Below are 15,842 nucleotides of genomic sequence, written 5' to 3' on the forward strand. Positions count from 1 at the left end.
CTCTGTTTCCCGTGGTGCCCCGGCTTCCGGTGCGGACGGTCCGCGCGCGCGACCGCGGACCGGTTGACTGAGCAGCCATGGACAGTAGCTTCGGCTCGGACTTCGGCGGCACGGGTGGTGGGAAGCTGGACCCGGGGGCCATTATGGAGCAGGTGAAAGTGCAGATCGCCGTGGCCAACGCGCAGGAGCTGCTACAGGTGCGGGGCGCTCCGGGGTTGGTGGCGGGGTTCCCCAGGTGAGTCCCCGCTGAGGCCTGGAATGTGTCCACAGAGGATGACGGACAAGTGTTTCCGGAAGTGCATTGGGAAGCCCGGAGGCTCCTTGGATAACTCGGAGCAGGTGAGACACCCCGGGAACCCGGGGATGGTGAGGGGCGCAGGGTCAGGAGCTTCTGGGATAAAGGATCTGCGCGTGCGTGGCCTTTAGCCGCAGCCTACTGGGGAGTTGTGCGCGTGCGCGGGGTGAGAACCTGGTTTCTGCGCTTTGTAGGTGTAGCCTTAGTGGGTGATCCTCGGGTCGTGTGACCCTTGCTCAGTCAGGGATCCCCTCCGCGCTTTGCAGAAATGCATCGCCATGTGCATGGACCGCTACATGGACGCCTGGAACACTGTGTCCCGCGCCTACAACTCTCGACTGCAGCGGGAACGAGCCAACATGTGACCGGGACCTGTGCCTTCGGACACCGTGCTCACGGTCGGAACTGTTTTCCCTACAGTAAGGGTGGCTCCTTCCAGCCGCCCCGAAGTCTGGCAGCATGGAGGGCTCGGGGTTCGAGGCCTCTCCCCTGGGCTGCTGCATCCAACTGAGTTTCAGAAGAGAGCGAGGACCCGTTCGAGCGCGGGGATCTGGCTGGCCCCACTGACCTGTGACCTCATGAGAGCAGGCCAATAAATCGCTGCTGGGGCAGAAAAGCTGGCGTGTCACCTCACTGCTTCAGGTCCCTTCCCCAGAGTATACCCAGACCTCCCAGGTTATCTTTCCCCTTGGTGTCAGTGGGCTGCTGGCTCTCAGGTGCTTCGTCATCCCGGGTAGAGACCAGCCTAGGATCAAAATCATGGCTCCATGTAGCTCTCGCCTGTTATGCATGAGGCCCAGGGTGCCATCCTCAACTCTTGAATAAACCAAGTGTGGTGCACACCTATCAACTCGGCGCTTGGGGATGTGGTGAGGGTGGAGGCAGGAGGATTGGTACATGAGGCTGTCCCACAAAACCAAAGGCACCAGAGAAACCGAGTTGGAGACATGCCCTGCTCCTGGAGACTCGTGGTTTCAACAGAGGTACTGATCCAGTGGAGAAGGGACTCTGTTTATTAGAACAATATACACAGTTACAGCTTGTTCCGGTGGACTCCCCACTGAGGGCCGGTGGTGTCATTCCTGGATGTTCTGGCCTATCCATCCTAGCACCGCAGACACTCGAGTGTAGACACCTGGAAACTGGGGCCTGCCACAGCCGTAGCCCCAGCTGGTGACCCCAGTTAGCACCCACTGGCCAGATGGCTCCCTGCAGGCCAGGGGTCCCCCTGCATCACCCTGAAGGAGAGAATGTTCTCAGACCAGCAGCCCTTGGTAGCAGCCACGACTCCTGTGGTTGTACCTCTCTGTGGCACTAACAAGGATCCTGAGTGGGAGAGAGGCTGCCAAAGAGCCTCACCTTTGCCGTGTGGGAAATGGGTTCAGTACTAACGTGCTTTGTTATTTGCACTGGCTGTGCCTCTGCCAGGCCTTTGTCCCGAGGACTAGCGTGTGTGCGAGCTGTAGGTGCAGGCCAGAGCGGGGTGCTGAAAGGTTATCTTTATTGTTCTCCATTCCGTTGACAAGGGGTCTTTGTGTGAACCTGGAAGTATGTGGTGGCCAGGTCCCAGCTGTCTGTAAGCAGCCTTTTTATATGACTCCGAGAATCTGCTCAGTCCTTCCGTTTGCATCCCGTGGCAGGCATCAGAGCACAGATCTCCCTATACTGAGACACATCTGTATATGTGTCCTTGGGGCAAGCTGGTCTCAAACTCGGTAATGGCCCTGCCTGAACTCTCCAGTAGGATGTGGGGTTGGCAGTTGTGAAATGTGATGTCCTAAGAGTCAGGTGAGCTGGGGAAGACTTGGGCAGGCTCAGTGAGAAGATGGCTTGTCGCACAAGCGTGGGGACCCAAGTTAAACCCCAAAACCCAAGTGAAAAGCCAGGTGTGGCGAATGCGAGTGCCACCAGCACTAGGAGATGAGACAGGAGGATTCCTTCTTGCCTCAAAGGGCGGTGGTGGTGCAGAACTTCGGGCCAGCCTGGGCTGCATACATTGATTAAGAGAACCCCTGTCCCCACTCACCGAGCAGCTGTCCACGCCCCCCTGTGGGAAGCCTGCGCACAACATACGACTACTGATCTGCACCGGGTAGAAGCGGCGACATGTCTGTTCACTGAGGACCCTCACCGCAGCCTTCTGCAGCTGCCGCGTCATGGAGCCTGTGGGATCCGGGAAGAAGGTGTGGGTGCCGAGGGCCTCCAACGAACCCTGCGGCGCCCACCTCCACGTGCCTACCTCCCTCGCGCAGCGAGCCCCAGCCGGTGATGACGCAGCGAGCACCATCAGGGGGCCGCGCGGGACCCGGTAGGCAAATGGGTTGCACCAAGCGACTGCGGCGCACAGGCCCCGCCAGCTCCAGCAGCGCCACGTCGTAGTCCAGCGTGTAGATGTTATAGAAAGGGTGGCGATAGATGCGTGCCACGCGCTCCAACTGGCCCTCCGCGCTGCTCAGGAACGGGGTGCCCAGAAAGGCTGCCCACTGCATGGGGTCCCCATAGCTGCAGGGTGCGCATATGCGTGGGCAGTGTCACCGCCCCATGCCTGCCGAGACACCGGCCCAGTGGAAACAGGCTGCTCTGTCCCCTGCCCAATTCAGGCTCACGCAGCCATGAGAGTGTCCCTTTGAGGGGACACCATCACTGCTTCACACACCCTCTGGAGACCTGAGTGTCAAGGATCTGGACCCCCACTAGGTCAACTAATGGAAATGGGGACACACACACATCCCTGAGTCCAGCAACCACAGGCTGGCGGAACACCGGCAGCCTCAGTGATTTCTACTAGGGCTCTGGGCGCTCAACGCTCCGGAGAGTGTCTTCCTCCTGTCCCAGGACCTTCACATCATGGGACAATCTGTCCCTTTCACCTTGTGACCCACAGGCACATGAACACATGTTGGGGGATCCCTTAAGGGACCCTCCCATGTCCAGAACCCTGCCAAGGAGGGACCGTGCCTTCTGTTCGGTGATCTTGGGGGACTGGGGCCAAATTGCAGAAGTAGGTTAGGGAAGGGCACCCAGGGCAAGACTCACATGTCGAAACAGTGTGCTGCAGACAGAAGCCACCTCTCGGCCACCAGTACCGCCCCACAGCGGTGCTCCCTGCGCCGCAGCCACAGGCTCACTTGCCAGGGCCACTCCCCAAGCGAGGCTGCGCTGCCGCCCACTATCCGGGTCAGGGCCCTGGGGGGTGCCAGGCCGCAGTCTGTGGAAGAGCAAGTATGGTTAGCCCGGTGCAGAGGGTCTTCCTCCTACCCACTCCAAGGCTGGGACCCCAACCCAACACTCTGTGCCCCGTAGGAGGGGCAGAGGGTGGTCTCAGGTAATGCCCCGCTGGCTTCTCTTTTCCCAGCCCCAACCAATACAAAAGGAGCCCAGGGAAAGAAAGACATCTAAGGCCCCATTGGAGGAGCAGAAAATTAAGGAGCGTGATTTCGGAGGCCCTCGCCCCCTTCCTAAAGTGAACAAAGTGAACCGCAGGCACTGGCACCGGGAGCCCACGCCCACTTCGGGGGCTTCCCTGGGTTTCTGGGTGAGAGTTCCCAGGCCTCTGCAATTACCAGGGTCAAGGTCAGATTGAGCTGAAGGTCAGGCTGGGGACGCTCAGGTATGGGGGTCTCTGGAGGCACAGGGCTTCTAGTAAAGGCCCTGCCGTGATCCCCAAGGGCCCACTGCCTCTGCATGTAGTCCTGACTCCATCTGCTGTTTCAAAGCCACTCAACACTGCCTCCATATTGCTTCAAGTGGAGGAACAGCCTCACTGGCCCAGTGCTAAGATGTCACAGTAACCCAACAGTAATGAGAGAAAGGTCTAGCCTAGGACCTAGCGAACTCACCCTGGGCCAAGTGTCCCCGCAGCAGGGAGTCACAGCTGGGGTGCCTAGATGTGTGTGTGTGTGGGGGGCACTTGTAGGACAGTGGGAGGTAGAAACAACCCCCTCACCAGCTCTCCTGCCTGAGATCTCCAGCATGGAGACACTGTCCCTCTCTGCTCATGCCACACCCACAGATGCCGGGGGGTGGGGGTGGGGGGGTGGGGGGGTGGTGAGACTGCACCACACAAAGCAGACACCCGTCATGTCCTCACCTCTGCAGATGGTCTATTTTCCCCAGCTTTTGTAAACCGTAGAGATTTTGAGACACTGTCTCAATATACATGCAGCCAGAAAGGCCTTAAAGTCCAAGCAATTCTCCTGCCTCAGCCTCCAAGACTTAAGGTGTGTGGTACCACACCCTAAACTGCAAAGGTTTAGCTGAGGCATTACTCCTCTCTCCAGCCGTCTAGTTCTCTCTCCCTCCCTCTGGAGATGGCGCTCCTCTCGGCTTTTATTTTATTTGAACCTTCCTGGACTTGAAGGGCAGAGCCTCCAGAACTGGGCAGGACCACGCCCCCAATCCCTCACTGGGGGAATCTGCGTAGAGGCTCCACCCTGACCACGCCTCCAGCCCCTCCTGGGGGGCAGAATTCTAGGCGGGGCTTCACCTCTGAGTCTGTCTTCGTCCTTACTGTTTGCTGGTTGGAGGTACTCTCACTAAGTAGTTGATCACACTAGTCTAGAAAGCCCCTCACAGCCCAGGCTGGCCTTGAATTTGGGATGCGCCTGTCAAGTAGCTGAGATAACAGGTGTTTGCCTTCAGGCCATTAGGAGGATCAGGAGTTCAAGGTCAGCCTCAGCTACTGAGTAGGTCCTCGGCTGGGAGGGGACTTGACAAACAATACAGAACACATCAAGAACGAAGTAGGAGCTGGAGAAAGGGGTCAGAGGGCATGATTGTGTGCAAGCCTTTGACCCCAGCATGAACAGCAGCAGAGGCAGGAGGTTGGCTGGGACTTGCTGCTGAAGCCCAGAAGCTCCAGGTTCAATGAGGAGCCTCGGAGGAGCACTGTGGAGTGTGATAGAGGCTGAAAGTCGAAGATGTCGGGACACAGGCACACACAGCAGGACATGGGGAGAGTGCCCTCTGCAGGCTGGGCAGGCTGCCGCAGGACCCTGACATTGGACTCCAACTTTGAAACTATTGGATGGTGTGTCTTCAGCACCATCAGACTGTGACAGGGACTGGCCTGAGTCACCGCCTGTGTCACCATACCTGGCAGGTGAGAGTATATGGAGGTGCCTGGAGCACTCGGGGCTGGTGTCTGTCCCCTGGTGGTGGTGCTCCTTGCAGACAATGTCGTGTTGAGTGGTCTAGTAGTCACTCTGATGGTGGCCCTGGGGGTAGCAGGTCTGCCAGTGGTGGCTTCTGGGCTAATGAGGCCAGCAGCTGTGGTTTTGGGGAACTCGCTAGGGATGAGCCGTGTGCTGGAGGTGTGGGGACGAGCCGTGGAGCTGAGGTCTGAGGACATGGCCTTCAGGATCCAGTCCTTGAGACGTGTAATGCGTGCATATACCCCGGGCTTCTTAGCTTGGGCGCAGCCAATGCCCCAGCTCACGATGCCGGCCAGGTAAAAGACACCAGGTGTCTCTTCACATGCCAGGGGGCCACCAGAATCACCCTGCAGGAGGACACCAACAGGCCTTTGTGGGACACCCATCCAAGGACAGGAAGCCTCCACTCCCATTGGACATCACGTTTCACAGTCAGGCTTGTCTGTGTGACCTTCTCTGATCCTTCATCAAATTTTGTTTTGTTTTGTTTTGTTTTTCTGAGACAGGGTTTCTCTGTGTAGCCCTGGCTGTCCTAGAACTCACTCTGTAGACCAGGCTGGCCTTGAAGTCACAGAGCAACACCTGCCTCTGCCTCCCAAGTGCTGGGGTTAAAGGCGTGTGCCACCACTGCCAGCCAAGTCAATCATTCTCGTTTTTCCTTTTTCAGTACTAGGATGGAACTCAGGGCCTCAAGCACGCTGGGCAAGTGCTCCACGCAGCCACTCCTGGAGCCCAGGCAGGGGCCTAGGCATCCTTGTGGTACCCACCTGGCAGGAGTCCACTCTGCCCTCCAGGAAGCCGGCACAGAGCATGCGGTCAGTGAGGGAGAAGTTGTACATGGCCCCACACATCTTCTGCTCTATGATGCCCACGGATGCCTTCTGCAAGATGTCGGGTTTGGTGGCTGCCAGGAAAGCGGGCATCAAGTGGGGCCAGCAGGTGCTGTCTCTACCCTGGGTCCAGCCAGCAGAGCCCACAGGAATTCTTGCTTTGTTTTGTTTGAGACAGGGTCTCATTGTGTAGCTCTGGCTGACCTGGAGCTCATCGAGATCCTCCTGCCTCTACTTCTCTGATGCTGATTAAAGGTGTGTGCCCCCACACCTGGGTTTCACGGGAATTTTCATCTGTCCTTGTGGGGCTCGGGGAATCCAGGACCTTTGCACGCACTAGACAAGTGCTCAACACACCTCAACTCTTGTGTTCGTTCTGTAGGGTCTCACTATGTAGCCCAGGCTAGCCTTAAATCTATGATGCTCCTGCCTCTGTCCCTGAGTGCTGGGAAGACAGATGTAGGCCACCCTTCCCATTTTGACAAATTTGTCCATAAAGGACTGGAATAGTAGTTCTTGACCCTTTTGAGGTCACATATCAGAGATCAGATGTCAGATAGTTACATTACAATCTGTATCAGTAGCAAAATTATAATTATAAAGTAGCAACACAATAACTGTGTGCTTGGGAGCCCCCACAACATGAACTTTAGGGTTCATGCAGCAGTAGGAAGGGTTGAGAACCACTGTGCTAGGGTATAAGCAGTCTCAGCTTTATAGCCTGGATCGTCTATTCAGCCCTGTGGAAGAAAAGCCCAGTGATGAGAAATCCTGTTAGTGAATGGCTGTGCAAGGGGCCGTGTGGCAATAAAGCCTGGTTTAGACCCAATCCGTGGGCTCCATGTGATCTCTGGCATAGCACGAGGCCGGTGGCTCAGGTCTGAGGGACTAAAGGCCACTGGGTCAGCACAAACATTTTTTTGTAGCCATGGACATCTGGGCAATGACTGTATGGCTCTTGTGCCAATAAAACTTTATTTATACACACAAATGAGCGCTCATATGTAGACCCTGGGAGAGAGACATGACTTGGCTCTTAGGATGTGGGGTTGGCACAGAGGAATGAGTGGTTTAGGACCCAGGTGAGGGAAGCCAAACCGCATCCCTCCCAGGCCAGGCCCCGGACACAGTCGCCATCCCCTCTCTGGGACCTGCTCACCATTTCCCTCCTGCATGTTGCCCCAGCCTGAGATCATACACTTCCGGCCCACGGGGAACTTGTGGATGGCCAGCGGGAGACAGACCGGCTGGATGTACTTGTTGAAGACCAGTGGCTGGGCCAACTCCAGCAAGGCCACGTCAAAGTCCAGGATTCCTGGGTTGTAGCGGGGGTGCAGGGCCACCCTTCGCAGCCCCAGCTTCACCGGGCTCCCGCCGACACCCAGCAGGGACACGGTGCCCAGGTGCACCTGCACCTGCTCCACTTTGGTGCTGCAGAAACAGGACCTCAGCCACTCCCACCCCGCACCCAAGAAGGCCCTGCTGGAGAACGCATGTACCCTCGGGACTCTGCTTTTGCTGCTGACCAAGACTCCAGCAGTTTTATGAATGTTGTAGGTTACCCCGGGTCAGAATCTCCCCGCTGTCCAGCCAGAGCCAGATGGTTGTGGTTCTGGGAGACCCCCATGTATGCGCACTCAGCGAACAGTAAGTGCTTCGTGTTTACTGCCTTGCTTGGTTTCATCTGTCAATTTTGAGCCTGGCTGACAGGAAAGCACCGCACTAGCTGGCTGGTGCTTGCTGCATGCAGTGAGGGTCTGCTAGCGGGGCTCTTGGGAGGCCTTACTGGTTGAAACAGTGGGCGGCGGACAGCAGCCAGCGGTCACCCACCACAGTGGCTCCACAGAAATGTCGGGATCCTTCCTTCAGGCTGGCTTGCCAGGGCACCTCCCCAGACACGGCGCTGATCCCGCCCACAATCCGAGTGGGCTTGTCCATCGCGGGCCTGGCCCCACACTCTGCCAGGGGAGAGGAGAGATGGGGACGGGGGTGGGGGTGGAGTCGTCATCTGCTCTGGGTTCACCCATTCTGGGCCCAGAGTAACCTGCATACAGAGCATTTGGGATGTCACCCAGAGCGACAGGGTTGGTGTAAGATGGAACTCTACTTGCAATGATTGAGACCCCCGATGAGATTCACACAGGACCCACAATGTAACATCTACATGGTGGCAAGTGCCTGTCATCCTGGCGCTCAGAAGCTGAGGCAGGGGGATTGCTCTGAGTTTGAAGTCAGTCTGGGGTACAAAAGATGCTGTCCAAGAAGGGTGGGAAGGAAAGAAGGAAGAGGGACAGAAGCAGGACACAGGGCTGGCTGGGATAACCGGAGAGTCAGAGGCAGGTAAGAGACAGAAGCAAACCACAGCGGAGGCAAAACTCACAATCTGGGTGGGGTGTGGCAGGACCCTTGTCTCGGGCACAACCAGGCCAGGGTTTCAACTTCCAGCATCACAAAATACACAAAAAACAAGAGATTCAAGACTGATAAAACACAGAGGTGTGGAGGAACAGGGCTGGCGCCCAGCAGGACCACACTGGTCACCGCAGACTCGTGACCCAGTCTGCACAGGTACCACACGTAGCTTCCCGCCAGCCCGTGGGTCACTCTAACGATGCTGTCTTGTGCCGCCTCATTTCCCATGCACCTACAGTATACTTTCAATGAAGCCAGCAGTGGTGGTCTTTATTCCCAGCACCTGGGAGGCTGAGGCAGGAGGATCCCTGAGCTAACTTGATCTACATAATTAACTTCATTCCATCCAGGCCTCATAGTGAAAAAAAAAATGTTTCAAAAAAATTAAAATTTGGGGCTGGAGAGATGGTACAAGAACTTAGAGCACTGGCTGCTCTTCCAGAGAACCCGGGTTCAGTTCCCAGCACCCTCACGGCAGCTCACAACTGTCTGTAACTTCAACACCCTCATACAGACATACGTGAAGGCAAACACTAATGCACATAAAATAAAAAATAAAAACTTAAAATAAAAAAAAATGTACTCCCAAAGACTTGAAGAATGACCAACCTGTAACAGATGTGCGTGTTCATGGCAGACACCAGTAATAAATTGCTAATCCCCTATTGATATCAATAAGCAGTTACCAATTTCCCACCAAATGTCAAGACAGATGCCAATAATAAATTGCCTCTCTACCTTCATGGCAGAAACCAATAATCAATCACCAATTTCTCACTGAGGATTCAAGGCAGACAGACATTAGCAATCAATCACCAACCCACCATTTACAGACATCCGGGTAGAGGCAGTAGCCATCGAACCTGATAAGCTGAGTTTAATTCCTTGAAAGCCAGTGGTGGAAGGAGAAAACCAATCCCTACAAGTTATCCTCAGGCATTTGCTTTTCCTCCATATCCCCCCCCCCCCAATGAAATCAGCAATCAGCTGTCAATCTCCCACAGTGCTAAAGCAGACCTCAATAGTTAATCACAACGAGGCTCGGTGGTGCACGCCTTTAATCCCAGGCAGACACAGGCAGATGTCTGTGAGTTCGAGGCCAGCCTGGTCAACTCAGAGAGTCAGAGGACCGCCAGGGCTATAAAGAGAGACCGTTTCTCAACATCCTCCTCCCCCAAAACTGCAATCACCGATTCGTCCCGTCTTTCCTGACAGACACTGAGCATGTCAAGATTTCAATTAGATGCCCATCTTCAGCCAGTGTTGCATGGCAGACGTCTGATCACTTGCTGAATCCCTCAGGAGCCAAGGGGACAGATGTGGAGGGAGAATCTATTAGCAATCTCTTTCCACCGAGAGCTTCATGACAGACCTCAGTAATCAATCATTAGTCTCTTTGCCACTCAGCGCTGAGGGGAGTCGGTACTGATCTGACCCCGCCTGGGAGGGGACACCTGCCCAGAACCCGTTATACCTTGTGGCTTGGCCGCAGTGCTGGGGCGCAGTGGCACAGGGCTGGGGGCAGCGGTGAGTTTAGCAGAAGTGTTGGGCACCCGGCTCTCAGGGCTGGTAGGCCGGGGAGTGCTGGGGGTGGCGGGCGCTGGAGCCGCGGTGGGGACCACAGGCGCGTCAGCCGCGCTGGTCACCTCCAAGATCCAATCCCGCAGCCTGGTGACTCGGGTGTAGACCCCTGGGCGCCGCGCTTCTGCACAGCCGATTCCCCAGCTCACGATACCAGCCAGGAAGAACCTTCCGGAAGGCTCCTCGCAGACCAGGGGTCCCCCGGAGTCACCCTGGAAAACAAAGGCACTTTCTCAGCTTGGGGGCGGGGATTCTCCGACTACAGTCGCCAGAGCCAGCCCAGGGCCCGGGCTCATGGACAAGGCTGTGGACAGAGGCAGCCGCAGGCCCGGGTAGGAGCAGCAGAACAAGGATAGCAAATGTGGCATCATTTTCACGCGTGGAGGGAGCCGCATACCTTTGTGTGATTATTTATTTAGATATTCATGTGGTGAATATTTAGTCTGTGTTTATAGTCTGTGCACCACCTTTGCTCCTGGTGCCCTCAAAGGCCAGAAGGCATCGGATCCCCCAAAACTCTTAACCACTGAGCCATCTCTCCGGCCCCAGCACTCAGGAGGCAGAGGCAGGCAGATCTCTGTGAGTTCCAGGCCAGTCCGGTTTACAGAGAGATATAATCCAGGGACAGCCAGAGCGACACAGAGAAACCCTGTCTGGAAAAACCAACAAAACTAAATAAAAATAGGCAGTGACTCCTAGGTTTATAAAATACAGGCAACTACAACGGCTCAGCTCTGACACCTTTGGCTTGTTTTCCTCTTGAGACAGGGACTCACGTAGCCCAGGCTGGCCTCAAACTCCTTATATGGCTCAGGATGACCTTGAACTCCCAATCCTCCTGTTTTCACCTGAGTGCTGGTTTGTTCCACGTACTGTCCACTTGCTTGTTCTCCAGTGGGAGGGGACAGAGGGTAACAGTTTCACCCTGGCAGCCCACCTGGCAGGAGTCCACCTTCCCGTCCAGGTAGCCAGCACACACCATCCTGTCTGTGAGCGAGTGGCCATACAGGCTGGAACACAGGCTCTGATCCAGCAATTCCACTGTGGCTTTCTGAAGGACCTCCGGCTTCACCACTGCCCACGGGCAACAAAGAAAATCAGGTGAGAGCGCTGGACCCCCAGCAGCCACTTTGAGCCAGGAAACTAAATACTATTTCCTCTTCCGGTTCTCAAGCCACTGGGTACACCTGCCCCTCACCCCAACATCCACATCTACTTAGGCACTACCAGGCCTCAAGCTTCATTCCTCCCTCTTCCCCGCCCCCCCCCACGTGCTTGACCCATCTGCTGCTCCTGCCAAGCGCATGCGCCCTGGCTCTAACCCCCCTTCCCCACTTGCCCTAGGGTGAACTCGCTCTCCTGCCCAACAGCTCAACTGAGCCGCATTCACTACCAGCCGCCTTCTGATTATAGGCTTTCGTTGTTTTCTGAGGCAAGGTCTCTCATAGCCCAGGGTGGTCTTGAACTCACTTTATAGCCAAAGACGACCTTGGACTTCTGATCCTCCTGATCGTAAATTTGGGGATGTTGTATGCCACCATTTTTAGCTTTACAGAATTTCTTATTTTTCCTTTACCGGAGGTATGGAACCCATAGGCTCCCCACTTGTTAGCTAAAAACTCCACCCTGGCCACGCCCCCACCCCCTTACTGGGGGGATTCTAGGCCTGGGCTCCACCCTGACCACGCCCCTAGCCCTGTTTTTAGTTTTTCCAAGGTCCCTGGACTGATCCCCTGCCTCAAACCCCCAGATTATGAACTCAGAGGCAGGAGGCAGCATTGCCCTGGTCGTCTACTTTGGGGCTGGAAGTTAGGAGTGGGGTGCGCGCGGCGGGCTTACGGAAGTCTTCCTTCAGGTAACCCCAGCCCGAGATCAGGCACTTCTTGCCTGGCGGGAAGACGTGCGTGGCCGCGGGGAGGCAGGCCGGCTGCACGTAGCGGCCGAAGGGCAGCGGGCGCGCCAGCTCCAGCACCGCCACGTCGAAGTCCGCCGTGTCCGCGTCGTAGGCCGGATGCTTGGCGATGCGGAGCACGCGTGCTCGCACGGCGCTGGCCTCTGAACCGCTCAGGTACACGCTGCCCGCCTGGGCGGCCCACTGCGCAGGGTCCTGGAATCTGGGGAGGCCCGAGGGGTACGACTTAAGGGGGAGCTCCGAGGAGTCGGTAACGTAGGACAGTAAAGGATGCGGGCACAGACTCTTGTGGCCAAGCCTGCCAGTCCGAGTTCAATTCCGGGGACACGTGGTGGAAGGATAGCTCTGCAAGTTGTCCTACACACACACACACACACACACACACACACACACACACACACACACGCAGGTAAAGTGGCACATACAGATGCTAACGAAAAGCTGAGCAGGGTTGTGCACGCACTTGATGCCAGCACCTGGAAGGCAGAGGCAGGCAGATCTGTGTGAGTTCAAGGACAGCCTGGTCTACGTGCCTAGCAAGTTTCAGGACAACTACATAGTGAGAACTTGTCTCGAAATTAAATAAGTAATAAATAAAGTAAATGCAGACTAGACTGTGGGGACGGATACCTATAACCCCAGCTCGGGAAGCTGAGGCGGGAGGACTATGAATTCCTGGGAAGCCTGGAAAACCTAATGAGGCTTTGTCTTAAATATAATTAATTAATTTTAAAAGAGAAAAGAGGGTCTGGAGAGATGGCGAAGTGGTGAGAGCACTGGCTGCTCTTGCAGAGGACCCAGGTTTGAGTCCCAGCACCCACATGCCAGGTGGGTCACAGCCATCTCTAGTTCCAGGGCACTTGAAGCCCAGTTCCATTCTCTATAGGCGTCAGGCATGGCGCAGCAACAGACATGCAAGCAAAACAGTCATAGACGTAATTAAATAAACCAACAGGGGGGAGGGAAGGGGAGGGAAAGACTAAAGAGTGGACTTTGGAAAAGGGAGGAAGGAGGGGTTTCCGGGAGACAGGTGAGTGGGCTGAGCAGCAGGACTGGCAGCCGAGGTCCGAGGGACTCACTCGTTGAAGCAGTGGGCAGCAGACACCAACCACCTGGCACCGATGATGGTGGCTCCACAGAAGTGTTCGTGATTCTCTCGAAGGCTGACCTGCCAGGGGAACTCCCCGGGGGCCGCCTCCACACCGCCCACGATTCTGCCTGCCGACCTCCAGGCAGGCTGCCGGCCACAGTCTGAAAGACACAGGATCACCACCCGGGACCGGGACTCGTCATTTGGCCCCAGGTTCAAGGCGTCCCCCACTTGCTACTTGGGGCTGTCCTGTTTTCTTGAAGCCCCACCCAGCCTCAGGGATCAAAAATCCAAGGTCACACATATCAGTCAGTGTCAGAGAAAGGCTCAGGCCAGGGGCTCTGCTTGAAGGTCATGTGACCTACTGTTTATTTTTATTTTATTTATTTCTCTCCTTTAATACAGACTCCTTTACTTGGGCTGGAATAGCCCAAGCTGTCCTGAAACTCATGATCCTCCTGCCTCAGCTCCTGGGTGCTGGATGACAGTCCTGCACCGCCACCTGCACCGCCACCACGCCCCGTGGGGACACTTTCTTGATTAGTAATGATTTCTGCTAACGGGCCAGGCCCACCATAGTGGTGTCAGTCCCTGTAGGCCGCCAACCTTATGCAGCTGAATAAAACGGCACCGCAGAGTTGACACGGCTGACTAAAACAACGCTGCGCCACTTCAACTCTGCCGGCCAAGGGCGCACATTTGCACGTGCCAGCCACTCTGAGGCGGCAATCCAAGATGGCACCTGCCTAGGATCTGGTAGGAACTACCAGAGGCCTGCACATGTGCAGTTCAATTTGGCTCCAGCCCCTCCTGAACGGGGCATGCAAATGAGGTACCACGAACCTGACCAATCACCGCTTCCCGGACGGGGCATGCTAATGAGTATGCTAATGAAGCATTGCAAATTGACCAATCGGACACCTCCATGCGCTTTGCCACACCCAGGGCTGGGGGTATATAAGCAGCCCGTTTTGGGCATTCGAGGCAGTCTCTCCCAGAAATCTAAAAGAGTGCTTCCAATAAAGGCTGTTGAGAAGGATCTGGTTTGTCACGTCTTCCTTGCTGATCTAGCAGGGGCGCAACAAGTCCCTAGGCTGGAGATCCTGGGCTGTAGTGAGACTGGGAGAGAGCAAGCCCAGGCTACCTCCATCCTCAGCTTGAGTTCCTGCCCTGCCTTCTCACAAGGGACTGGGAACTAAACTAAAATACATGGTTTCCTACCAAGCAGCACAAAGCAGCCGAGGACCCTCCTGCTGCCTCCCTGTCAGGCTGATAATACTGGAAACATTTGTTATCACAATATGTGATAAAATATCATGGTATTTTCTTCACTAGAGCTGAGTAATCCTTGTTCCTGGCAGCATAGCGCTCTAGGCTCCCACTCTGCTTTCTCTGAGGATTGTCCCCTCGGGGCACCCTCACACACTTCCCTGTACCCGGCCCGGTTTGGGAGCCACACTCCTGCACACAGGCCGAAGATACTGACCACACTGAGCCTCGTCGGAGCCATCGGCGCAGTCCACCCTGTCGTCACACTCCGGGTTCTCTCTGCTCACACACTGACTGTTCTGACAGGAGAAGGCATTCCCGGGGCACTGGCCTGGAAAAAGAGAACCAAGCTGGGGCCGGGAACCTCCACAGTGTAAACACCTGTGAGCTTCGTTATCTCTGGGGACAGAGACAGGGCTAGACACTGTGCATGAGACATGAATGCGGGGGGTGTGTGTGTGTGTGTGACAGGGTCTCTCTGTGCAGTCTTGGATGGTCAGAAACTCATTTGCAGACGGCGCTGGCCTTGACCTCACAGAAATGTACCTGTGCCCGCCTCCCAGTCACTGGGATTAATGGCCTTGTTTTAAGATAAGATTCTGTCACCTTCTGTGATGGCTGATCTTGATGGTCTGTCTACTTGGTGGGATCTAGAAACAGTATGGAGACACACCTCTGCCTATCTGCGAGGAAGTCAGAGCCCCAGTGGTCACCTCTCTCTGCTTTCTGACTGAGGACTCTGCCTCCCCATCCTCCTGCCATACCCTTCCCGACATGATGGCCATCAGAACTGTGGCCAAGGTAGTCCTCTCTCCCTTAAGTTGCCTGCATCGAATGTCTTGTCACAGTATCAGAGGAGTGACAGAGAGAAACATAAAAATAGTGTCTGGGAACAGGAGCGGGCACCTTTAACCCCAGCACTCAGGAGGCAGAGGCAAGTAGAGCCCTGAGCCTGAGGCCAGCCTGGGCCACATAGTGAGACCCTGCCGGTTAAAAGAGATAAACTGCCCAATAGCATATCTTGCTGCCAAGTCCGGCGTCCCTGGCCCGCAGCTCCTGCATTATCTTCCAGGGAGGCCGGAGGCCTGCAGGAGCTGCACATGTCATTCCCTGCACATGTCATTCCCAGAGAGACGCTGAAGAGACATTCCAGGAAGCTGAGCTGGGGGCCCAGGCCAGTCCTACCTGACTTGAAGTCCCTCTCAGTCACCGGACCTTCACACCCTCCTGAAGCAGAACAGACAAAGCCAAGTGAGAGGCGAGCGGTGGGTCATGCCTGTGGCTGAGGCTGAGGCAGGAG

At 55.8% G+C, this 15,842-nt stretch overlaps 2 protein-coding genes across 6 annotated transcripts in view; one reads left to right on the forward strand and one right to left on the reverse strand.

Annotated features, from left to right (window-relative positions):
* Positions 1 to 8: 8 nt before the first annotated feature.
* Positions 9 to 911, forward strand: Timm13 (translocase of inner mitochondrial membrane 13). The gene is made up of 3 exons (XM_076919376.1): positions 9 to 197; positions 271 to 339; positions 562 to 911. Exons 1-3 carry the CDS (start codon positions 78 to 80, stop codon positions 658 to 660), a joined length of 288 nt encoding a protein of 95 aa, XP_076775491.1. The 5' UTR covers positions 9 to 77; the 3' UTR covers positions 661 to 911.
* A 381-nt stretch (positions 912 to 1,292) lies between these two features.
* Tmprss9 (transmembrane serine protease 9) overlaps positions 1,293 to 15,842 on the reverse strand; it is a 31,838-nt gene continuing 17,288 nt past the window's right edge. For 2 of the 5 annotated variants that reach the window (XM_076919358.1, XM_076919359.1), the window contains exons 7-19: positions 15,728 to 15,769; positions 14,760 to 14,873; positions 13,263 to 13,434; positions 12,111 to 12,385; positions 11,209 to 11,345; positions 10,165 to 10,483; positions 8,065 to 8,236; positions 7,438 to 7,709; positions 6,216 to 6,352; positions 5,390 to 5,795; positions 3,332 to 3,503; positions 2,535 to 2,797; positions 1,293 to 2,458 (exon numbers count right to left, since the gene is read on the reverse strand). In XM_076919358.1, the coding sequence (XP_076775473.1) occupies positions 2,073 to 2,458; positions 2,535 to 2,797; positions 3,332 to 3,503; positions 5,390 to 5,795; positions 6,216 to 6,352; positions 7,438 to 7,709; positions 8,065 to 8,236; positions 10,165 to 10,483; positions 11,209 to 11,345; positions 12,111 to 12,385; positions 13,263 to 13,434; positions 14,760 to 14,873; positions 15,728 to 15,769 (2,867 nt within the window). In that variant the 3' untranslated portion in view covers positions 1,293 to 2,072. Of the gene's footprint in view, positions 2,459 to 2,534; positions 2,841 to 3,331; positions 3,504 to 5,389; positions 5,796 to 6,215; positions 6,353 to 7,437; positions 7,710 to 8,064; positions 8,237 to 10,164; positions 10,484 to 11,208; positions 11,346 to 12,110; positions 12,386 to 13,262; positions 13,435 to 14,759; positions 14,874 to 15,727; positions 15,770 to 15,842 lie in introns of those variants that run through there. The other 3 variants (XM_076919360.1, XR_013106204.1, XM_076919361.1) reach the window with 3 other exon arrangements.

The sequence above is a fragment of the Arvicanthis niloticus genome, chromosome 22 (genome assembly GCF_011762505.2).
Source record: "Arvicanthis niloticus isolate mArvNil1 chromosome 22, mArvNil1.pat.X, whole genome shotgun sequence".
In the NCBI taxonomy this organism is placed as follows: domain Eukaryota; kingdom Metazoa; phylum Chordata; class Mammalia; order Rodentia; family Muridae; genus Arvicanthis; species Arvicanthis niloticus.